The 17,873-nt window shown below is 54.0% G+C and overlaps 1 protein-coding gene across 1 annotated transcript in view; it reads right to left on the bottom strand.

Moving 5' to 3' along the window:
• Positions 1 to 12,677, bottom strand: part of LOC137306338 (pecanex-like protein 3) — a 63,570-nt gene extending 50,893 nt beyond the window's left edge. The window contains 6 exon segments of the mRNA XM_067975485.1: positions 590 to 1,912; positions 3,655 to 3,750; positions 4,885 to 4,924; positions 6,308 to 6,413; positions 7,609 to 7,814; positions 12,352 to 12,677. Of these exon segments, the coding sequence (XP_067831586.1) occupies positions 590 to 1,912; positions 3,655 to 3,750; positions 4,885 to 4,924; positions 6,308 to 6,413; positions 7,609 to 7,814; positions 12,352 to 12,504 (1,924 nt within the window). The 5' untranslated portion in view covers positions 12,505 to 12,677.
• Positions 12,678 to 17,873: the final 5,196 nt, after the last annotated feature.

Raw genomic sequence — 17,873 nt, 5'->3', positions numbered from 1 at the left:
TGGTTTAAGAACATAAGAAATAGGAGCAGGAGTCGGCCATTCGGCCCCTCGAGCCTGCTCCGCCATTCAATCAGATCATGGCTGATCTTCAACCTCAACTCCACTTTCCCGCCCGATCCCCATATCCCTTGATTCCCCGAGAGTCCAAAAATTTATCGATCTCAGTCTTGAATATACTCAATGACTGAGCATCCACAGCCCTCTGGGGTAGAGAATTCCAAAGATTCACAACCCTCTGAGTGAAGAAATTCCTCCTTATTTCAGTCATAAATGTCCGACCCCTTATCCTGAGACTATGCTCCCTAGTTCTTGACTCTCCAGCCAGGGGGAAACATCCTCTCAGCATCTACCCTGTCAATCCCCCTCAGAATTTTACATATTTCAATGAGATCACCTCTCATTCTTCTAAACTCCAGAGAGTATAGGCCCGTTCCACTCAGCCTCTCCCCATCCGATCCTGGCAAATTCCCTTTTCCCCCCTTCAAAGGGGGGCCCTTGTGCACTGGATTGCACTGATCTGCCAATCTACTAACACCTGGGATCCCTGGCGCTGCGCCAACCCGGACGCGACCCCTGACCCTTGACCTACCTCCTCCCACCGCCCCCTCGTCGGCGAGGTCGGCCGGCCAGCCGGCCGGACTGACCGACTGGCTCCAGGAGCTCCCGATGGATTCCAGCCGCTGGGCGAAGGGGTCCCGCCCCCGCGGCTCCCCCTCCCGCGCCTCCAGGTCCGACTTGGAGGCGGTCAGCGTGCGGGTACTGCCCGCCCCTTCGGCCAGGTGCCCGCCGTCCATGCTCAGGACCCGGGCGTGAGTCTTGGCGCTGGAGGCCCGCTGGGCCGGGACCCCCTCGGGGGGAGGCGGGGGCTCCGGCTCGGCGTGGCGACCGCGCCGGGGCTCGGGAGAGGAGCAGGACTGGGAGGAGGAGCTGGAGGAGCTGCTGTAATTTGGCTGCGAGCGCAGGCTGGAGGTCCGGCTCAGGTCACTTTGGTCGCTCGAGTCCTCGTCCTCGAAGAAGCTCTCGCCGTAGGCCTTGGCGCCCAGGGCCGCCCTCACCGGCACGTACTCCCGCCGGTAGTCGTGCCTCTTGGCCGCCTTCTTCCGGCCCGACCTGCGGCTCGAGCCTTGCCGCAGCAGCTTCAGGTCCTTGGGACGCACCACTTGTTCCGCCTCCAGCTCCAGGGCCAGCGGGCCCGACCGGGAGCAGTCGGGGCTTAACCCGCCGCTGGTGGGGGCCAACGTCTCCGACCGGGCGCCCAGCTTGTCCGTCAGCCAGGAGGTCAGGGGGTCGGCCGCGTCCCCGGTGTTCAGCGCCCGCTCGTCGCTCGGGCTGGCGAAGGCAAACTCCGAGCCCCCGTTGCCCGGGTCGGGGGTGGCCGCCAGGTCTCCGTCGGAGAAGTTGTCCGTGTCGCTGCCTTCCTTCCGGCTCGCCGGCTCCTGCGGCCCTCTGGCATCCCCGGATGCTCCTCCCTGCCGGGGGGCCTGGCTGAGGGAGGGGCTCTCCAGGCGGGTGGAGCTCGTCTTCTCGCTCCGGTAGCTGCTGACGGTGCTGGGGGTCTCTCGGTCCGTGCCGCTGAAGCAGCTGTCGGTGGAGCTGGCGGCCTTGGTGCCCCCCAGCCTCTTCGGGCCGCCCACCGGCTCCTGGGCGCCGCCGCCGCTCTGGCTCTCCGGCTGGCCGGGCTGCCAGGCTCCGATCTGCTCCAGGAGGCTGAAGGGCAGGGCGATGCCGCGCAGCTCAGCCGCTGGGCACTGGGGGGCGTCAGAGGAGGAGGAGGGAGGCCCCAGGCTCTGGCAGGAGGAGAGCATCGGCTGGACGGGCAGCGAGGGCAGTCTTTTAGCCGAGGCACACGCAGCCACGGCGCCCGCTTCGGGGGGCAGCGAGCGTCCGGTGGGCGTTTGCGGCACCTGCGGATCTGAAACGGCAACAAAAAAAACTCTTCCATTAGCCAAAGTTCACTTCCCGCCTCGATTTATATTAGTCGATATTTACAGCACAGAAACAGGCCATTCGGCCCGTCTGGTCTGTGTCGGTGTTTATGCTCCACACGAGCCTCCTCCCACCCTACTTCATCTAACCCTATCAGCATATCCTTCTATTCCTTTCTCCCTCATCGAGCTTCCCCTTAAATACATCTATGCTATTCGCCTCAACTTGTGATATTGAGTTCCACATTCTCACCATACCCTGAGTAAAGACATTTCTCCTGAATTCCCTATTGGATTTATTACTGACTATCTTATATTTATATTACACATACAATTCAGACTTCCTGTTCATCACGCCCATATCCCGTTATTTGTCTGACACCTCTTTCCATTACTTTGGTCATGAGTCAGCCGTGACTCAGTGGGTCTCTCTCTCTCACTCTCGCCTCAGAGTCAGAAGGTCGTGGGTTCGAGCCCCCACTCCAGAGACTTGCACCCATAATCCAGACCGACACTCCCCAGTGCCAGTGATGAGGGAGTGCTGCACTGTCGGAGGGTCAGTACTGAGGGAGTGCTGCACTGTCGGAGGGTCAGTACTGAGGGAGTGCTGCACTGTCGGAGGGTCAGTACTGAGGGAGTGCTGCACTGTCGGAGGGTCAGTACTGAGGGAGTGCTGCACTGTCGGAGGGTCAGTACTGAGGGAGTGCTGCACTGTCGGAGGGTCAGTACTGAGGGAGTGCTGCACTGTCGGAGGGTCAGTACTGAGGGAGTGCTGCACTGTCGGAGGGTCAGTACTGAGGGAGTGCTGCACTGTCGGAGGGTCAGTACTGAGGGAGTGCTGCACTGTCGGAGGGTCAGTACTGAGGGAGTGCTGCACTGTCAGAGGGTCAGTACTGAGGGAGTGCTGCACTGTCGGAGGGTCAGTACTGAGGGAGTGCTGCACTGTCGGAGGTGCCGTCTTTCGGATGAGACCTTAAACCGAGGCCCCGTCTGCCCCTCTCAGGTGGACGTAAAAGATCCCACAGTCACTATTGGAAGAAAAGCAGGGGGAGTTCTCCCCGGTGTCCTGGGGCCGATATTTATCCCTCAACCAACATCACTAAACACAGATTATCTGGTCATTATTGCATTCAGTAAAGGCCTGGGACAATCTGGTACAGAAGGGAGGAACAGTGTGCTTAGGAAGGGGGGGGGGGGGGGGAGAAAGGACAAGCAACTTGCATTTATATAGCGCCTTTAACGTAGTAAAACGTCCCAGGAGCGTTATCAGACACAAACCGACACCAAGCCAGGAGACATTAGGACAGGTGACCAAAAGCTTGGTCAAAGAGGTAGGTTTTAAGGAACTTCTTAAAAGGAGAGAGGAGGGGGGTGGGGGAAGAGGTTTGGGGAGGGAATTCCAGAGCTTAGGGCCCAGGCGGCTGAAGGCACGGCCGCCAATGGTGGAGCGAAGGGAGTGGGGGATGCGCAAGAGGCCAGAGTCTGAGGAGTGCAGAGGTCAAAGTGAGGGCTGCTCAAAAGAGCAGTGACGATAGTGGGATTGATATAAAAGAGGCGTGAAAGATGGCAACAATGAAAGAGCTGGAGGTTGGTACGGGGAGAGTCGGGCTGCCCATTAGTCAATAAGCTCTTCCTTACAGCTTTTCACAAACCCATCATGAAACATGTGCCAAAAAATCCGAGCGAAACAAGGGCTTGGGAGTGGACAAGACACACACACACTGCTCACCTGCTGTATCCTGCGTATTCAGTTTCAGTAATTCCCTGTCAGCTGATGTGACGATAACATTCTTACTGCCCTGCTCACGGACCAACTCTCTGATATCTGTTGGATACACAAGGAAGATCGAGTCTCGATAGGATCACAGAGAAGACGTCGTGCTCAGACAGTACATGGCCGACACCCACCACCAAGGCTAAAGGGAGCGACGAGCTCCAGTGAGCTCCGGCATTTTGAGGACCACCCCATTCATAGTACCATAATGTGTTACAGCACAGAAGGAGGCCATTCGGCCCATCGTGCCCGTGCCGGCTCTTTGAACGAGCTATCCAATTAGTCCCACTCCCTGCTGTTCTTTCCCCACACCCCTGCAAATTTTTTCCCTTCAATTATTTACCCAATTCCATTTTAAAAATTATTATTGAATCTGCTCCCACCGCCTTTTCAAGCAGCGCATTCCAGATCAGAACAGCTCGCTGCGTTAAAAAAACGTTTCCTCATGTCACCTCTTCTGAGCACCGCACTTTAGGAAGGATGTCAAGGCCTTAGAGAGGGAGCAGAAAAGATTTACTAGAAGGGGGCCAGGGATGAGGGACTTCAGTTACACGGATAGACTGGAGAAGCTGGGGTTGTTCTCCTTAGAGCAGAGAAGGTTGCGAGGAGATTTGATCGAGGTGTTCAAAATCACGATGGGTTTAGATGAAGTAAATTAAGAGAAACTGTTCCCATTGGTGGAAGGGTCGAGAACCAGAGGACACAGATTTAAGGGGATTGGCAAAAGAACCAAAGGCGACACGAGGATAAACTTTACACAGCGAGTGGCGCTGCCTGAAAGTGCGGTGGAAGCAGATTTAATTGTGGCTTTCAAAAAGGAATTAGATAAATACTTGAAGGGAAAAAATTTGCAGGGCTACGGGGAAAGAGCGGGGGAACGGGACTAACTGGATTGCTCTTACAAAGAGGCGGCACGGCCTCGATGGGCTGAATGGCCTCCTTCTGTGCTGTAACATACTACGATTCTATGAAGAGTGGCGACTCGGGGGTCCGTGGCTCCTGTAGAACTGTAGCCCGGCAACAGTCAGTGCCTCGGGGGGAGGGGGGGGGGGGGAGTCATCAGCTGACAGAGTGTGCCATCATCCCAAGGAGGGCATTCAACCTTCAGGGCTCAGCCCGTCTACGAGACACCAGCCTGGCTGTTCCAGGTCTGCTCTCATTGAGCCAGCAGAAGAGACAACCTACCTTTCAATGTTGCATTGTCTTCCAGGTGGGGCAGCAGTTCCTGGAATCAAAAGAGACAAAAAAAAAAGAGGCAGTTTTCATCAAAACCCATCAGGCTCGGTTATACTGAATGAACGGACTCAACAGCAGCGTCTCAGAGCTGGGAATCCCCTGCAGAATCCGTGTTCACATCTGCCCCGCCACAACCTCCCTGGACCAAGATGATCGCCTCCGGCTTCATGAACCATCCCACTGCTTCCTGTGCAGTCCCCGCCCCGTCCCAGCCCCATCCCCCCAACCCCCCAACTCTCTGGAATTCCCCACTAAAACATGCAGGTGCAGCAGGTGATCAAGAAGGCCAACGGAATGTTGGCTTTTATTGCTCGGGGGATAGAATATAAAAACAGGGAGGTATTGCTGCAGTTATATAAGGTATTGGTGAGACCGCACCTGGAATACTGCAGACAGTTTTGGTCTCCAAACTTAAGAAAAGACATACTTGCTCTCGAGGCAGTACAAAGAAGGTTCACTCGGTTAATCCCGGGGATGAGGGGGTGGACATATGAGGAGAGGTTGAGTAGATTGGGACTCTACTCATTGGAGTTCAGAAGAATGAGAGGCGATCTTATTGAAACATATAAGATTGTGAAGGGGCTTGATCGGGTGGATGCGGTAAGGATGTTCCCAAGGATGGGTGAAACTAGAACTAGGGGGCATAATCTTAGAATACGGGGCTGCTCCTTCAAAACTGAGATGAGGAGAAACTTCTTCACTCAGAGGGTGGTAGGTCTGTGGAATTTGCTGCCCCAGGAAGCTGTGGAAGCTACATCATTAAATAAATTTAAAACAGAAATAGACAGTTTCCTAGAAGTAAAGGGAATTAGGGGTTACGGGGAGCAGGCAGGAAATTGGACATGAATTTAGATTTGAGGTTAGGATCAGATTATTGAATGGCGGAGCAGGCTCGAGGGGCCGATTGGCCTACTCCTGCTCCTATTTCTTATGTTCTTATGTTCTTAAAACCCTCCGGACTCACTACCTCTCATCACCATTAAATCACACATTGGGCCCCTCTCCAACGCCCCCATTTATTTGATCACACCGCAACAAGAGGGGAGGGGGGGGTCCGGGCCCACACCGCGACAAGGAGGGGGGAGCTCCTTCCTTGCTTTACTGGCTGCTCTGTGCATTGACGTGTGCGTACACTGCCCAGAGTATAAATGGGAATCCCAATCACTGGGGGAGAAATGGATTGTTCTACTTTCCGATTAACCTGCAGAGTAAATAAGCTAAATATGAAATCGCCGCAATTCAGTTACTACCGCACTCCTCAACATTACTGCGCACAGTGAGACAGTGACTGCACACGGATACTGCCTTAAAGCAACCCCCCACACACACCAACCCGTGCCCTCCCCTCCCCCAGGACGCGCACGGTACTCACAGAGACCTGGTTGAACCCAAAGACAGAATGCTGCGAGCTACATCGCACTGGCGGAGTAGTGTTGGCCTTTCGAAAGACGGTCATCTCCACTCCTCCCCCTGGGTCTCTGCGGGATACAGCAAGGGGAAAAGGGAGAGCGAATTAACAACGGCTTCATAATAACACATCCCTGCTCCAGGACCTCACAGGCACACTCCGCACCGCATACGAGTTATGAGGAGAGAGTAGAGAAGCTGGGATCGATCAGGAGAAACTGCTTCCAGTGGCAGGAGGGTCGGTAACCAGAGGACACAGTTAAGATAATTGGCAAAAGAACCAGAGGGGGGAGATGAGGATTTTTTTTAAAACACAGCAAGTTGTGATGATCTGGAATTCGCTGCCTGAAAGGACGGTGGAAGCAGATTCAATAGTAACTTTCAAAAGGGAATTAGATACTTTGAAGGGGAAAAGTTTGTAGGGCTATGGGGAAAGAGCAGGGGGAGTGGGACTAATTGGATAGCTCTTTCAAAGAGCCAGCATGGACACGACGGGCCAAACGGCCTCCTTCTGCACTGTATGGTACAGAGGGGCGTTCGTGCGAGTGCAATTTTGCCCGCTATATGCAGTGGGTGCTAAATCCATCGGACTCCCTACTGCCGAGGATTTTGAAGAGGGGTGGGTCTGGTACCCCTAATTAACAAGTGGTGGGGACTGCACTGCACTGCACGATGCTAGATCAATCCAAAAATCAGGAAACAACTGTATTTAGCGGAACAGCTCTCACTCTTTACACTGATAACAACCACGGCAGTCAGAGAGTGGAGAGAGTCTTCAATAAGCTGTTCCTGGAGCAGATAAAAGTGTCTCCTGACACACTTTGTCTGCCAATGAGTTTGGAGGCGGGGTGGGACTTAGGGCAGGACTCACAGCAAAACAGACTCTGTTTGCTGTAAAATAGACTATGCAAACAGCGCACTACAGCAAACAGTCTACAGGGTCTATTTAAAAAAAAAAGAGTCCCTACGAGCTACAGCAAACAGAACTCAGGACCGAAACTACAGCAACTTCTCCCGATAAAAGCGGGGTGATTTCTGCGGCAAAGTACAGTAACTGGACGAAAGGTACATAAATACGAAAAAATGCCAGGGCTCGGGTCCCCCACCCACGTGAGTGAGGCCCCCCATGGTCGAATACCCGCCACCTAGACTCAAACTTGGCGGATGGTCAATTGGGTGAAGCACACTCCCCCACCCTGCAGAGGAGGGCGAGGAGGGGGGAGAGATTTACTTTGCCGAACCCGCTGGACCTCCTTAAACCCTCACCTGATGGCGCTATTGTCCTCGCCGCCCACTGGCTCGCACTCTTCGACCTTGGCACCGTCCGTGGCGAGCGAGGGGCGGTTCTTCTCCACGATCTCCCCCTCGTCGAACATGGCGTGCAGGCGGTAGTTGATGGACTTGACCACGGTGAAGAACAGGGCGACGATGGCACAGTAGATGCCAGCAATCGAGGTGCTGGGTGGCAAAGCCTGGGGGGGGGGGGGGGGGGGGGGGGAAAAGGGATGGGAGAAATAATTACAACGATAGGTGCCAGGCAAACACCCGCGATATCCTGCCCACCGCGAGTTAGAGCCCAAGAACTTTCAGCAACAGGATTGTACGGAGGGGGGGTGTCTCATGTTTCAAGACAGCGCAGACACAGCACACTTTGCCAAAAACCTAACAATGTGCATTTATATAGCGCCTTTAACGTAGTGAAATGCCCCAGGGTGCTTCACAGGAGCGTAAATCAGACTAAATTTGACACCGAGCCACATAAGGAGATATTCGGACAGGCGACCAAAAGCTTGGTCAAAGAGGTAGGTTTTAAGGAGCGTCTTAAAAGAAGGAGGGAGAGAAAGAGGGAGAGGTTTAGGGAGGGAATTCCAGAGCTTAGGGCCCAGGCAGCTGAAGGCACGGCCGCCAATGGTGGAGCGATGGGAATCGAGGGGTGCACAAGAGGCCAGAATTGGAGGAACGCAGAGATCGCGGGGGGGTTTGTAGGGCTGGAGGAGGTTACAGAGATAGGGAGGGGCGAGGCATTGGAGGGACTGGAACACAAGGATGAGAGTTTTAAATTGGAGGCATTGCCGGACCGGGAGCCGATGTAGGTCAGCGAGCGCAGGGGCGATGGGTGATCGGTGAGAGTTAGGATACGGTGAGGTCTCTTGTGATGGGGAGGAGAGAGGCTGCAGCAGAGGGCAGAGCGCGAGCCGGAGGGGGTGGCGAGAGGGTATAGAGACCGAGGTTTTGAACGTGTTGGGGAGAACAGGGAGTCATTGGAGGAGACGAGAGGGGACATTGTGGAGGGGTGAGTGAGCAGGACTTAGTGGAGGACGCAGCGGAATGAGTGCTTTCAGTCTGCTGCCTCCAAAGCAGCGAGAACTTTCCTTCCGCCCCATACACCTGCACCCACGACACAGCTCTCGAGTCTAGAGTACGAGTCACCTTGTGTGTCGGATTAGGGAAGGGAGGGGATAGACAGACAGAGACAGCAGCTGACTGCCATCATTTAATGTCACCAGTAAACTGAATTTGAGTTCTTTGACCTTAGATCAGGGGTATAACTATCACTTCAAAACGTGTCGCTGCTTTCTAAACCATATTAATATGCTCTACAGTGAACGATGCGAACCCAAAACCATCACAATGGACCAAGACACGGGTTACTTGGGAATAGCAGTGCGTTATTCTCCCTCAAACCTTCAACCTCAGGGGGACGCACTGCCCACCCCAGCACCCCTCAGACTTTTAACCCCAGGGGAAGACACTCCCCACCCCAGGGGACATGCCCCCTCCCTACCCCTATAAATCGGTCACACAATCCACTCGAGGGAGACACACTGCTCACCCCAAGGAGCTGCTGCAGTACTGAAACACGCGCTGCCCCATCAACAACCTGCATTTGTATAGCGCCTTTAACGTAGTAAAACGTCCCGAGGCGCTTCACAGAGTAAATTTGACACCGAGCCACATAAGGAGATATTAGGACAGGTGACCAAAAGCTCGGTCAAAGAGGGAGGTTTTAAGGAGCGTCTTAAAGGAGGAGAGAGAGAGGCGGAGAGGTTTAGGGAGGGAATTCCAGAGCTTAGGGCCCCGGGCAGCTGAAGGCACGGCCGCCAATGGTGGAGCGATGGAAATCGGGGATCACAAGAGGCCAGAATTGGAGGAGCGCAGAGATCTCGGAGGGCTGGAGGAGGTTACAGAGATAAGGAAGGGCGAGGGCCACGAGGGGATTGGAACACAAGGATGAGAATTTTAAAATCGAGGCGTTGCCAGACCGGGAGCCAATATAGGTCAGTGAGCACAGGGGGAACGGGACTTGGTGTGAGTTGGGAATATGGGGGGGTGGGGGCAGAGTTTTGGATGAGCTGAAGTTTATGGAGGGTGGAAGATGGGAAGCCGGCCAGGAGAGCTTGGCATGGCCAAGTCTGGAGGTGACAAATGCATGAAGATGGGCTGATGCGGGGCGGAGGCAGGCGAAGTTACGGAGGTGGAAGTAGGCGGTCTTGGCGGTGGAGAGGATATGAGGACGGAATTGTGGGGGAATTTCGCGCCCATAAAATGCAAGACCGTCCTGGAATACGATTGTAAATAACACATACCCCTCCACAAACCATTTGTGCACAGACACCGCAACTGAAAGTCAGGCAAAGCTTACAGTCATCAGAGCAGGGGAACGGGAGAAGGCCATTCAGCCCCTCGAGCCTGTCCCACCGCTCAATTAGATCATGGCTGATCTGTATCGTAACTCCATTTACCCGCCTTGGTTCCGTATCAAACCAAACAAAAATCTATCAATCTCAGTTATGACATTTTCAAATGACCCCCAGCCTCGAAAGCTTTTTGGGGGGAGAGAGTTCCAGATTTCCACTCCCCTTTGTGTGAAGAAGTGCTTCCTGACATCACCCCTGAACGGCCTGGCTCTAATTTTAAGGTTCTGCCCCCTTGTTCTGGACTCCCCCCACCAGAGGAAATAGTTTCTCTCTCTCTACCCTATCAAATCCTTTAATCATCTTAAAACCCCTCGATTAGATCACCCCTTAACCTTCAGTACCCGAGGGAATACAAGCCCAGTCTCTGCGACCTGTCCTCGTAATTTAACTCTTTCAGCCCTGGTATCATTCTGGTGAATCTGCGCTGCACCCCCTGGTCGTGATACATTCATTTATAAATCACAGAAACCAAATGGGAGACATCTCCAAAAGTGCGAGGGAAAGGAAGAGGGTGAAAATTAAACAAATTCAAATTTAAGGCACAAGTCTCAGGCAGTTTAAAACCCCAGAAGATACAGTATCCACTGCCCACATTCCTCAGACACTTCCCAGAGCTCACAACGCACAACTACAAAAGACACAAAATGATTAAAAAAATATTAAAAAGGGCAGAATTACAAATGTAAAAAATCAAACATTAGGGTAAACACAGACAGCTAGGGCTGAACGGTCTTTTCACGTTGTAACTTCTGCCCACGTCTGGCTGGACCAGCTAGGGGAGGGAGTGAGACCCTCAAAAGTGGGAGCGGAGACCCCTAAAAATGGGGACAGTCCCCCAAAAACGGAGTGGAAATAGATTTTTTTTTAAAAGATTGAAATAAAGATCATATAAACCGTCACAATGTTAAGTGTTACAAAAGAAGGGGTCAAAACTAGGGGCTAGAGACCTCCATAAATAAGTGAAATATGAAAAGAGATTTTAAAAGCCATCACTGCCGTTAAGCGAGATGGTGCAAAATGTACAATTACAAACCATGGTACAGTGAGAGCCCCTCCGAAATACATTAATCCAAAAAATCTCCACAACCCCAAGTGTAGCAGGTTTGAGATGGACAATGACAGAGCAGCACAAGGTGGGGGCAGAGAGAGACCCCCACAACGCCGCCCCCAAATAAATATGGGATGAAGACATCCAGAATGGAGTGAAGAAAACCATTTCTGTTCAACAGCATGACCATAAATGAGGGAAAATTCACAGCGGGTTATTGTAAACTGTGGCAACGCAAAACGGAGAGGGGAGACCCTGAAAGTGGGGGTGATGGGAACGACCCAGAAAGAAATAAAATACAAAAAGAACTCATCTAAATCATAACTGTGAGTGAGACAGTTTTTAAAAAAAACACAGCATCGCAATAAAAGCAGCAGAGACCCCGACCCCCACCACACAAACATAGGGGGCATAGAGAGATGCCCCCCAAACGTAGGGGGCGCAGACATGCCCCCAAACGTAGCGGGTGGAGATGTAGACATCCGCCCCCCCTAAAATGTGGGGGACGTAGAGATTCCACCCCCCCCCCCGGCAAACATTGGGGACGTACAGAAACCCCACAAATGCTGGTGCGTTGAAAGACACCGCTCCCAACCGGGGGGGTGAGGGGCGGAGAGAATCCCCCCCCTCCAAACGTGGCGAGTGGAGAGACCCCCACAGACATTGAGGGCGTAGAGAGACCCCCCTATGTGGGGGTATAGAGACCCCCCCCCCAAAACATGAGGGGAGATAGGGACCTCCCCCCCCCCAAAACATGAGGGGAGATAGGGACCTCCCCCCCCCCTAAATATGAGGGGAGATAGGGACCTCCCCCCCCCCTAAATATGAGGGGAGATAGGGACCTCCCCTCCCCTAAATATGAGGGGAGATAGGGACCTCCCCCCCCCCAAATATGAGGGGAGATAGGGACCTCCCCCCCCCCTAAATATGAGGGGGAGGTAGGGGACCCTCTTAAACATGAGGGGGGGGGAATGAGGGGACCCCCTTAAACATGAGGGGGGGGGGGAATGAGGGGACCCCCTTAAACATGAGGGGGGGGAATGAGGGGACCCCCTTAAACATGAGGGGGGGGATGAGGGGACCCCCTTAAACATGAGGGGGGGGATGAGGGGACCCCCTTAAACATGAGGGGGGGGGGATGAGGGGACCCCCTTAAACATGAGGGGGGGGGGATGAGGGGACCCCCTTAAACATGAGGGGGGGGGGATGAGGGGACCCCCTAAATAATCCAGGCCACCCCCCATCCTCCCCTCCTCCACTCACCATGAAGAGCAGGAAGGGGAAGCAGAGCAGGAAGAGCCAGACGTAGAGGTGGAAGCAGTTGGAGAACTTGCTCTGGTGGGGGTCGAAGTACCAGCCGCCGGTCAGCGAGGCCCACACGCCCTGGCGGAGGATCTGCAGCACCTGCGAGCCCATCCTCCCCGGTCTCTTCCCTCCAGCCTTCCCGGGAGGAGGGGGGGGGGGGGGAACGGCCCGCCGTCAACCGACCACAGCTCCGATCCGACCCATCCAAAGGACCCCCGCTGTCGCCGCCGCGGCCTCGCCTCTCCTCACAGACTCCAGCCCGCAGCGGCCCCCATTTTCCCACCCCCTCCCCGAACGGAAGTCCCGCCCGCCACCTCCGACCCGATTGGTTCCCCCTCACGCCCATCTAAAGGGGGGAGGCGGGACCTCCCCCACGATTGGTCCGCCTCCACGTCCGTCTTGCCCGCTCCGCCTTTCGATTGGCCCGACCCCGCGTCCGTCAAAAAGGGCTGGGAGAACGGAGCGGGAGCTGATCGTTCCCCGGCGCCGTCGAGAGGTGGTCGGGCCGATTCCGATTTTAAAAAATTGTAGATAATTAACCGGACGGGGCAGAAATTTGTTTTTTGTTTGGAAAACTCCCGAGTCGCTGTTTTTTTTCTTACAAATCTACTTGGAAATGAAAGCTGTTTTTTCTTTTTACTACGGCCCGCCTCCCGCGGCGCTTGATTGGCTCTCCCGGGCCACGGTGGGCGGTGCCCGGGCCTTGATTGGTCGGGACCGCCGTCAATCATCTCGCTCGCGCTTCCGATTCGCTGGCGGGGCTGTCACTCAGTCACACGGAGGCGCGGACGGCGCTCTGACCGCACGGACTCCCCGGGAAGGCTGGAAATAATCTTTAAAAACCTGTTACCGAAGTTGGGGAGGGAGGGGGGGGGGCGTCTCTTTCGCTGTCAGTCGGGTCACGCTGGTGTTTTGCCCCTTTAAGGATTATGGGCGGGTCATGTAACTTTGCACAATGCCGATTGGACGGTAGAAATGCCAATCATTCCTGTCTCCGTTATTACTGGTCCATTTGGCCGTCAATCACGGCCACGTCATGGCGCTTCTGTTGCTAAGCGATTGGAAACGGGGGCGGGAGGGAGAATCGAGGCGTGATTAATCAAAGCCGAGGGAATCGCTTCTTAAAGCGGGTGGAACTTGGGTTCACTACAGGTGGGGTCACAGGTGACTGGGGCCATGCCTCCCTCCCCGGCGTAACAGTAACTGTACGGCCAACAACGCCCAAAATGCAGATTATTCAGCTCCTTTAACTTGTGTTTAGCAGCATGGACTCTTACAGCACGGAAGGAGGCCATTTGGCCCGTCGTGCCCGTGCACGGTCAGAAACGTCTCGCCTCCGCTCTCAAGGACATAAGAGACAGGAGCAGGAGTCGGCCACACGGCCCCTCGAGCCTCCTCCGCCGTTCGATAAGATCGCGGCTGATCTGCGGCCTCAACCCCACTCTCCCGCCCTACCCCCATATCCCTTAGCGTCCTAAAATCTATCGAGCTCAGCCGTGAATATACTCAACGACTGAGCATCCACAGCCCTCTGGGGTAGAGAATTCCAAAGATTCACAACCCTCTGAATGAAGACATTTTTCCTCATCTCGGTCCTAAATGGCCGACCCCTTATCTTAAGACTCAATCGGCCGCTCTCTGATATCTTGCTTATAACGGCGGTATATCATGTGGAAGCCCAGATTGCGAGTGTTGGCATGCTATTCTACCTTGGGAGGCATCACAGCCGAGCTTGATCCTGTCCGCACGTTTGCATTTTCCCCAACGGGGCTCAGTAGCTAGCACTCAGGAACCCTTATTTTTGCCCCTCCCTATCCCAGGGACCGCTGCCCTCTCGACCAAATTGTCCCTGCCCTGTAAGTAATTAATTGCGCGAAGAGACATTTCGGGGGGTACATAGAGCACGGTATAAATGCAAGGGTCATGGAGGGTGCAGAATAGATTTACTCGAATGGTGCCAGGGATGAGGAACTTCAGTTAAGAGGAGAGACTGGAGAAGCTGGGATTGTTCTCCTTAAAGCAGAGAAGGTTAAGGGGAGATTTAATCGAGGGGTTCAAAATTATATGGGGTTATGATAGAGTAAATAAGGAGAAACTGTTTCCAGTGGCAGCAGGTAACCAGAGGACACAGATTTAAGATAATTGGCAAAAGAAGCAGAGGGGGGAAGAGGAGGAAATTTTTTTTTAATGCTGCAAGTTGTTCTGATCTGGAATTCACTGCCTGAAAGGGCGGTGGAAGCAGATTCAATAATAACTTTCAAAAGGGAATTGGAGAAATACTTGAAGGGAAAAAGATTGCAGGGCTAATGGGGAAAGAGCAGGGGGGAGTGGGATAGCTCTTTCAAAGAGCTGGCACAGGCACAATGGGCCGAATGGCCTCCTTCTGTGCTGTACTATACTATGACTATGATACTACGATCATCAGATAACAGCACAAGTCAGGAGTTGGACCTGGTCGGGGGGGGGGGTGGAATTTTCCAGTCTGCGTGGCCCGAAGACAAGGAATCTATTTATTCATCGCAAGAGGTCTGATGCACCTCTTGTATAAATTAGAAGCATATTTTTTCCATCTGCTTTTTCTTTGCCCCTCCCCGGAGGTCGCACGGCCGCAGGGAGGGGCGGGAGGAAATGTTTCGTCACGGTGTTGCAGCCATCGTGGTGTGGGGGGCAGGCTTTGACCAACCAGTCGGCCATTTCCTGCCCATCAATCTTGCACCCTCCGCATCACAACACCTGCAGGCCTCCTGGACTTGGCGACGAGCCCCAAACGCAGGTCCGCTGACGCCAAGAGCGTCGGCCGCCATGATTTTTATTCATTCTCGGGATGCGGGCGTCGCTGGGCAAGGCCGGCATCGCCCTGAGAAGGCGGGCCTTCCTCCGTTTGACGCAGTGGAGGGGTCGCCTCGGAGGGCAAGCTAAGAGTCAACCGCGTCGGCGTGGGACTGGAGTCACGTACAGACCCAGGCCGGATAAGGACCGCTTCGAAAGCACCTCTGACGTCCCAAGGCCCTTCACAGGAGACCGAGCCGCGTGAGGAGATATTAGGACAGGCGGGTTTTAAGGAGCGTCTTAAAGGAGGAGAGAGAGACGGAGAGGTTTAGAGAGGGAATTCCAGAGCTTGGGGCCCGGGCAGCTGAAGGCACGGTTTTGTGAACAAGCGGCTACGGCCAGAAAAAAAGCAAATGGGATCCTGGATTTTCCGGCAGGAGCTACAGAATATAAAAGCCGAGATGTGATGGTGAATCTATAAAACCGTAGTCGGACCTCAGTTGGAGGTCTGTGTGCAGTTCTGGGCTCCACACTATAGGAATGATGTCGAGGGTACAGCACAGAGTCACTGAGGTACTGCCTGATATGGGGAAATATTAAGAAAACTGAAAAATCAGGACTGTTTTCGTTGGAACAGAGGAGTTCAAGGGGTGATTTGATAAAGGTGTTTAAAATTGTGAAGGGACGCGACAGAGTAGATTGGAGCAGACTGTTTCCAGTGATTGAGGATCGAGAACGAGGGGACATGGATAGAAGATTAAATGGAAGAGATTAAGGACAGAGAGCAGGAGAAACATTTTTATGTAGAGGGCTGTGAGGCTGTGGAATGCGTCAGCGGAGTTACTGATTGAAGCAGAGACCATGTCAACATTTAAGAGGTTGGATAGGAAAAGGGGGGATAAAGGGATACGGGAAGGTGGGATTAGGAGGGTAAACACCAACACAGACCGATGGGCCAAACGGCCTGTCTCTGTGTTGTCATTTCCGTGTTGGTGCTGGCCTTTGGGGGGCAACTGAGATGAGGAGCTACAACATCGTCACAGGGGAGGGGGGGATTGAAAGAGCACCAAGGGGACAGCTAAACGCTGCGGCCTGCCCCTCACAGCCGCTGGTTATACAACAACATGGTCGAAGAGCCAGGGAGCCGGCGCACGGCCAGAGAGTACCACCCTGGGGGCAGAGCGGTCACCAACACCTGCAAACAAGCCTGAGCTACCGAAGATAAGATATGCATGCAAGAAAAGCCAGAGGGCTTACCGACCGGGGGGGGCTTCATCGCCGGCCTGGGCTGAGTTGGTTGGCAGCAGTAGCAGGAGGGGGAGGGGGGCAATTGGGAGGCTGGGGGGGGGAGGGGAGCTCCAATTGGCCCCGGGGTGAGGGGACAATCAGCCAGAGTTCCTCCTCTTCATCACCCCCCACCACCCCCACCCCCGACCCCGGCCATGATTCCGCTCCTCCAACCTCACCCCAACTGGGAGTCTGTCCACATGGGATCGGACTGTGCCCTGATTCTGTCCCCCCACGACCCCTTAAACGGCCAACCCCACCCCCACCTCGAAGCCGATACCAAAGCCCGTGGAATCCAGCCCCCCCTCCCACAGCGAGAGTTGGCGTCGTCAGGAAAGCACAGATGGGGGAGGGAATGGGATTATTAAGATATAAATTCAGCAAACATCAGAAATAGCAGCAGGAGTAGGCCATTCGGCCCCTCGAGCCTGCTCCGCCATTCAATCAGATCGTGGCTGATCTTCCACCTCAGCTCCACTTTCCTGCCCGATCCCCATATCCCTTGATGCCTTTAATATAGAGAAATCTATCGCTCTCTGTTTTGAATACACTCGATGACTGAGCCTCCGCAGCCCTCCGGGGTAGAGAATCCCAAAGATTCACCAGCCTCCGAGTGAAGAAATTCCTCCTCATCTCAGTCTTGAATGGCCGACCCCTTATCCTGAGACTGTGACCCCTGGTTCTGGACCCCCCCCCCCCGAGCCAGGGGACACATCCTCCCTGTCGAGCCCTGTAAGAATTTAGTATGTTTCGATGAGATTGCCTCTCATTCTCCGAAACGGCAGAGAAACAGAATGAGGACAATTTTTTTTTAAAATTAATTAAACAGAAAAAGGTGCAGTACTTAGAAAAACATTAATAACAATTTTTGTTTGGATGTTCATCACTTCCTAAACAATTAGATAGGTCTCACTGTGTTTTATTAGGATTTATTAGTGACTATCTTATATTTATGGCCCCCTCGTTCTGGTCTCCCCCACAAGTGGAGACATCTTCCCTACGTCTACCCCATCGAACCAATTTGTAATTTATAATGCCCTCGATCAGCCTTCTCTTTTCCAGGAAACTGTATCGATGAAGATGTTACATGACCCTGATGTGAAACATCCTTTTGTGTCTCGAGTTCCGCCACCCTGTCACAGTGTGTTGCCTTGCTCTGCTAGAGTAATAACCATCCCCGTAAATAACTGGTTAGTTGTTTACTTCCAGTGACTGTACCGTAGACAATTACAGCCCTCGAGCTCTGATAGTCCACGTAAGCAAGCAATGGGCTTCCTGAGTGTATTTTTAGAGGAGGGGGGGCAGGGGCGGATGCCTACCTGGCGGGCTCCATTTAAAGGGGCAACGCCCTCCTGGGCTGGTCGATCGGCGGCGGCTCAGCGGGGAAACGGAGCGCCCGGCCGAGCCCGCGGGGCAAGATGGTC

This window comes from Heptranchias perlo, chromosome 43, assembly GCF_035084215.1.
Source record: "Heptranchias perlo isolate sHepPer1 chromosome 43, sHepPer1.hap1, whole genome shotgun sequence".
Lineage (NCBI taxonomy): Eukaryota > Metazoa > Chordata > Chondrichthyes > Hexanchiformes > Hexanchidae > Heptranchias > Heptranchias perlo.
Note: the sequence above shows the minus strand (reverse complement) of the source record. Positions and strands in the feature narration are given on the sequence as shown.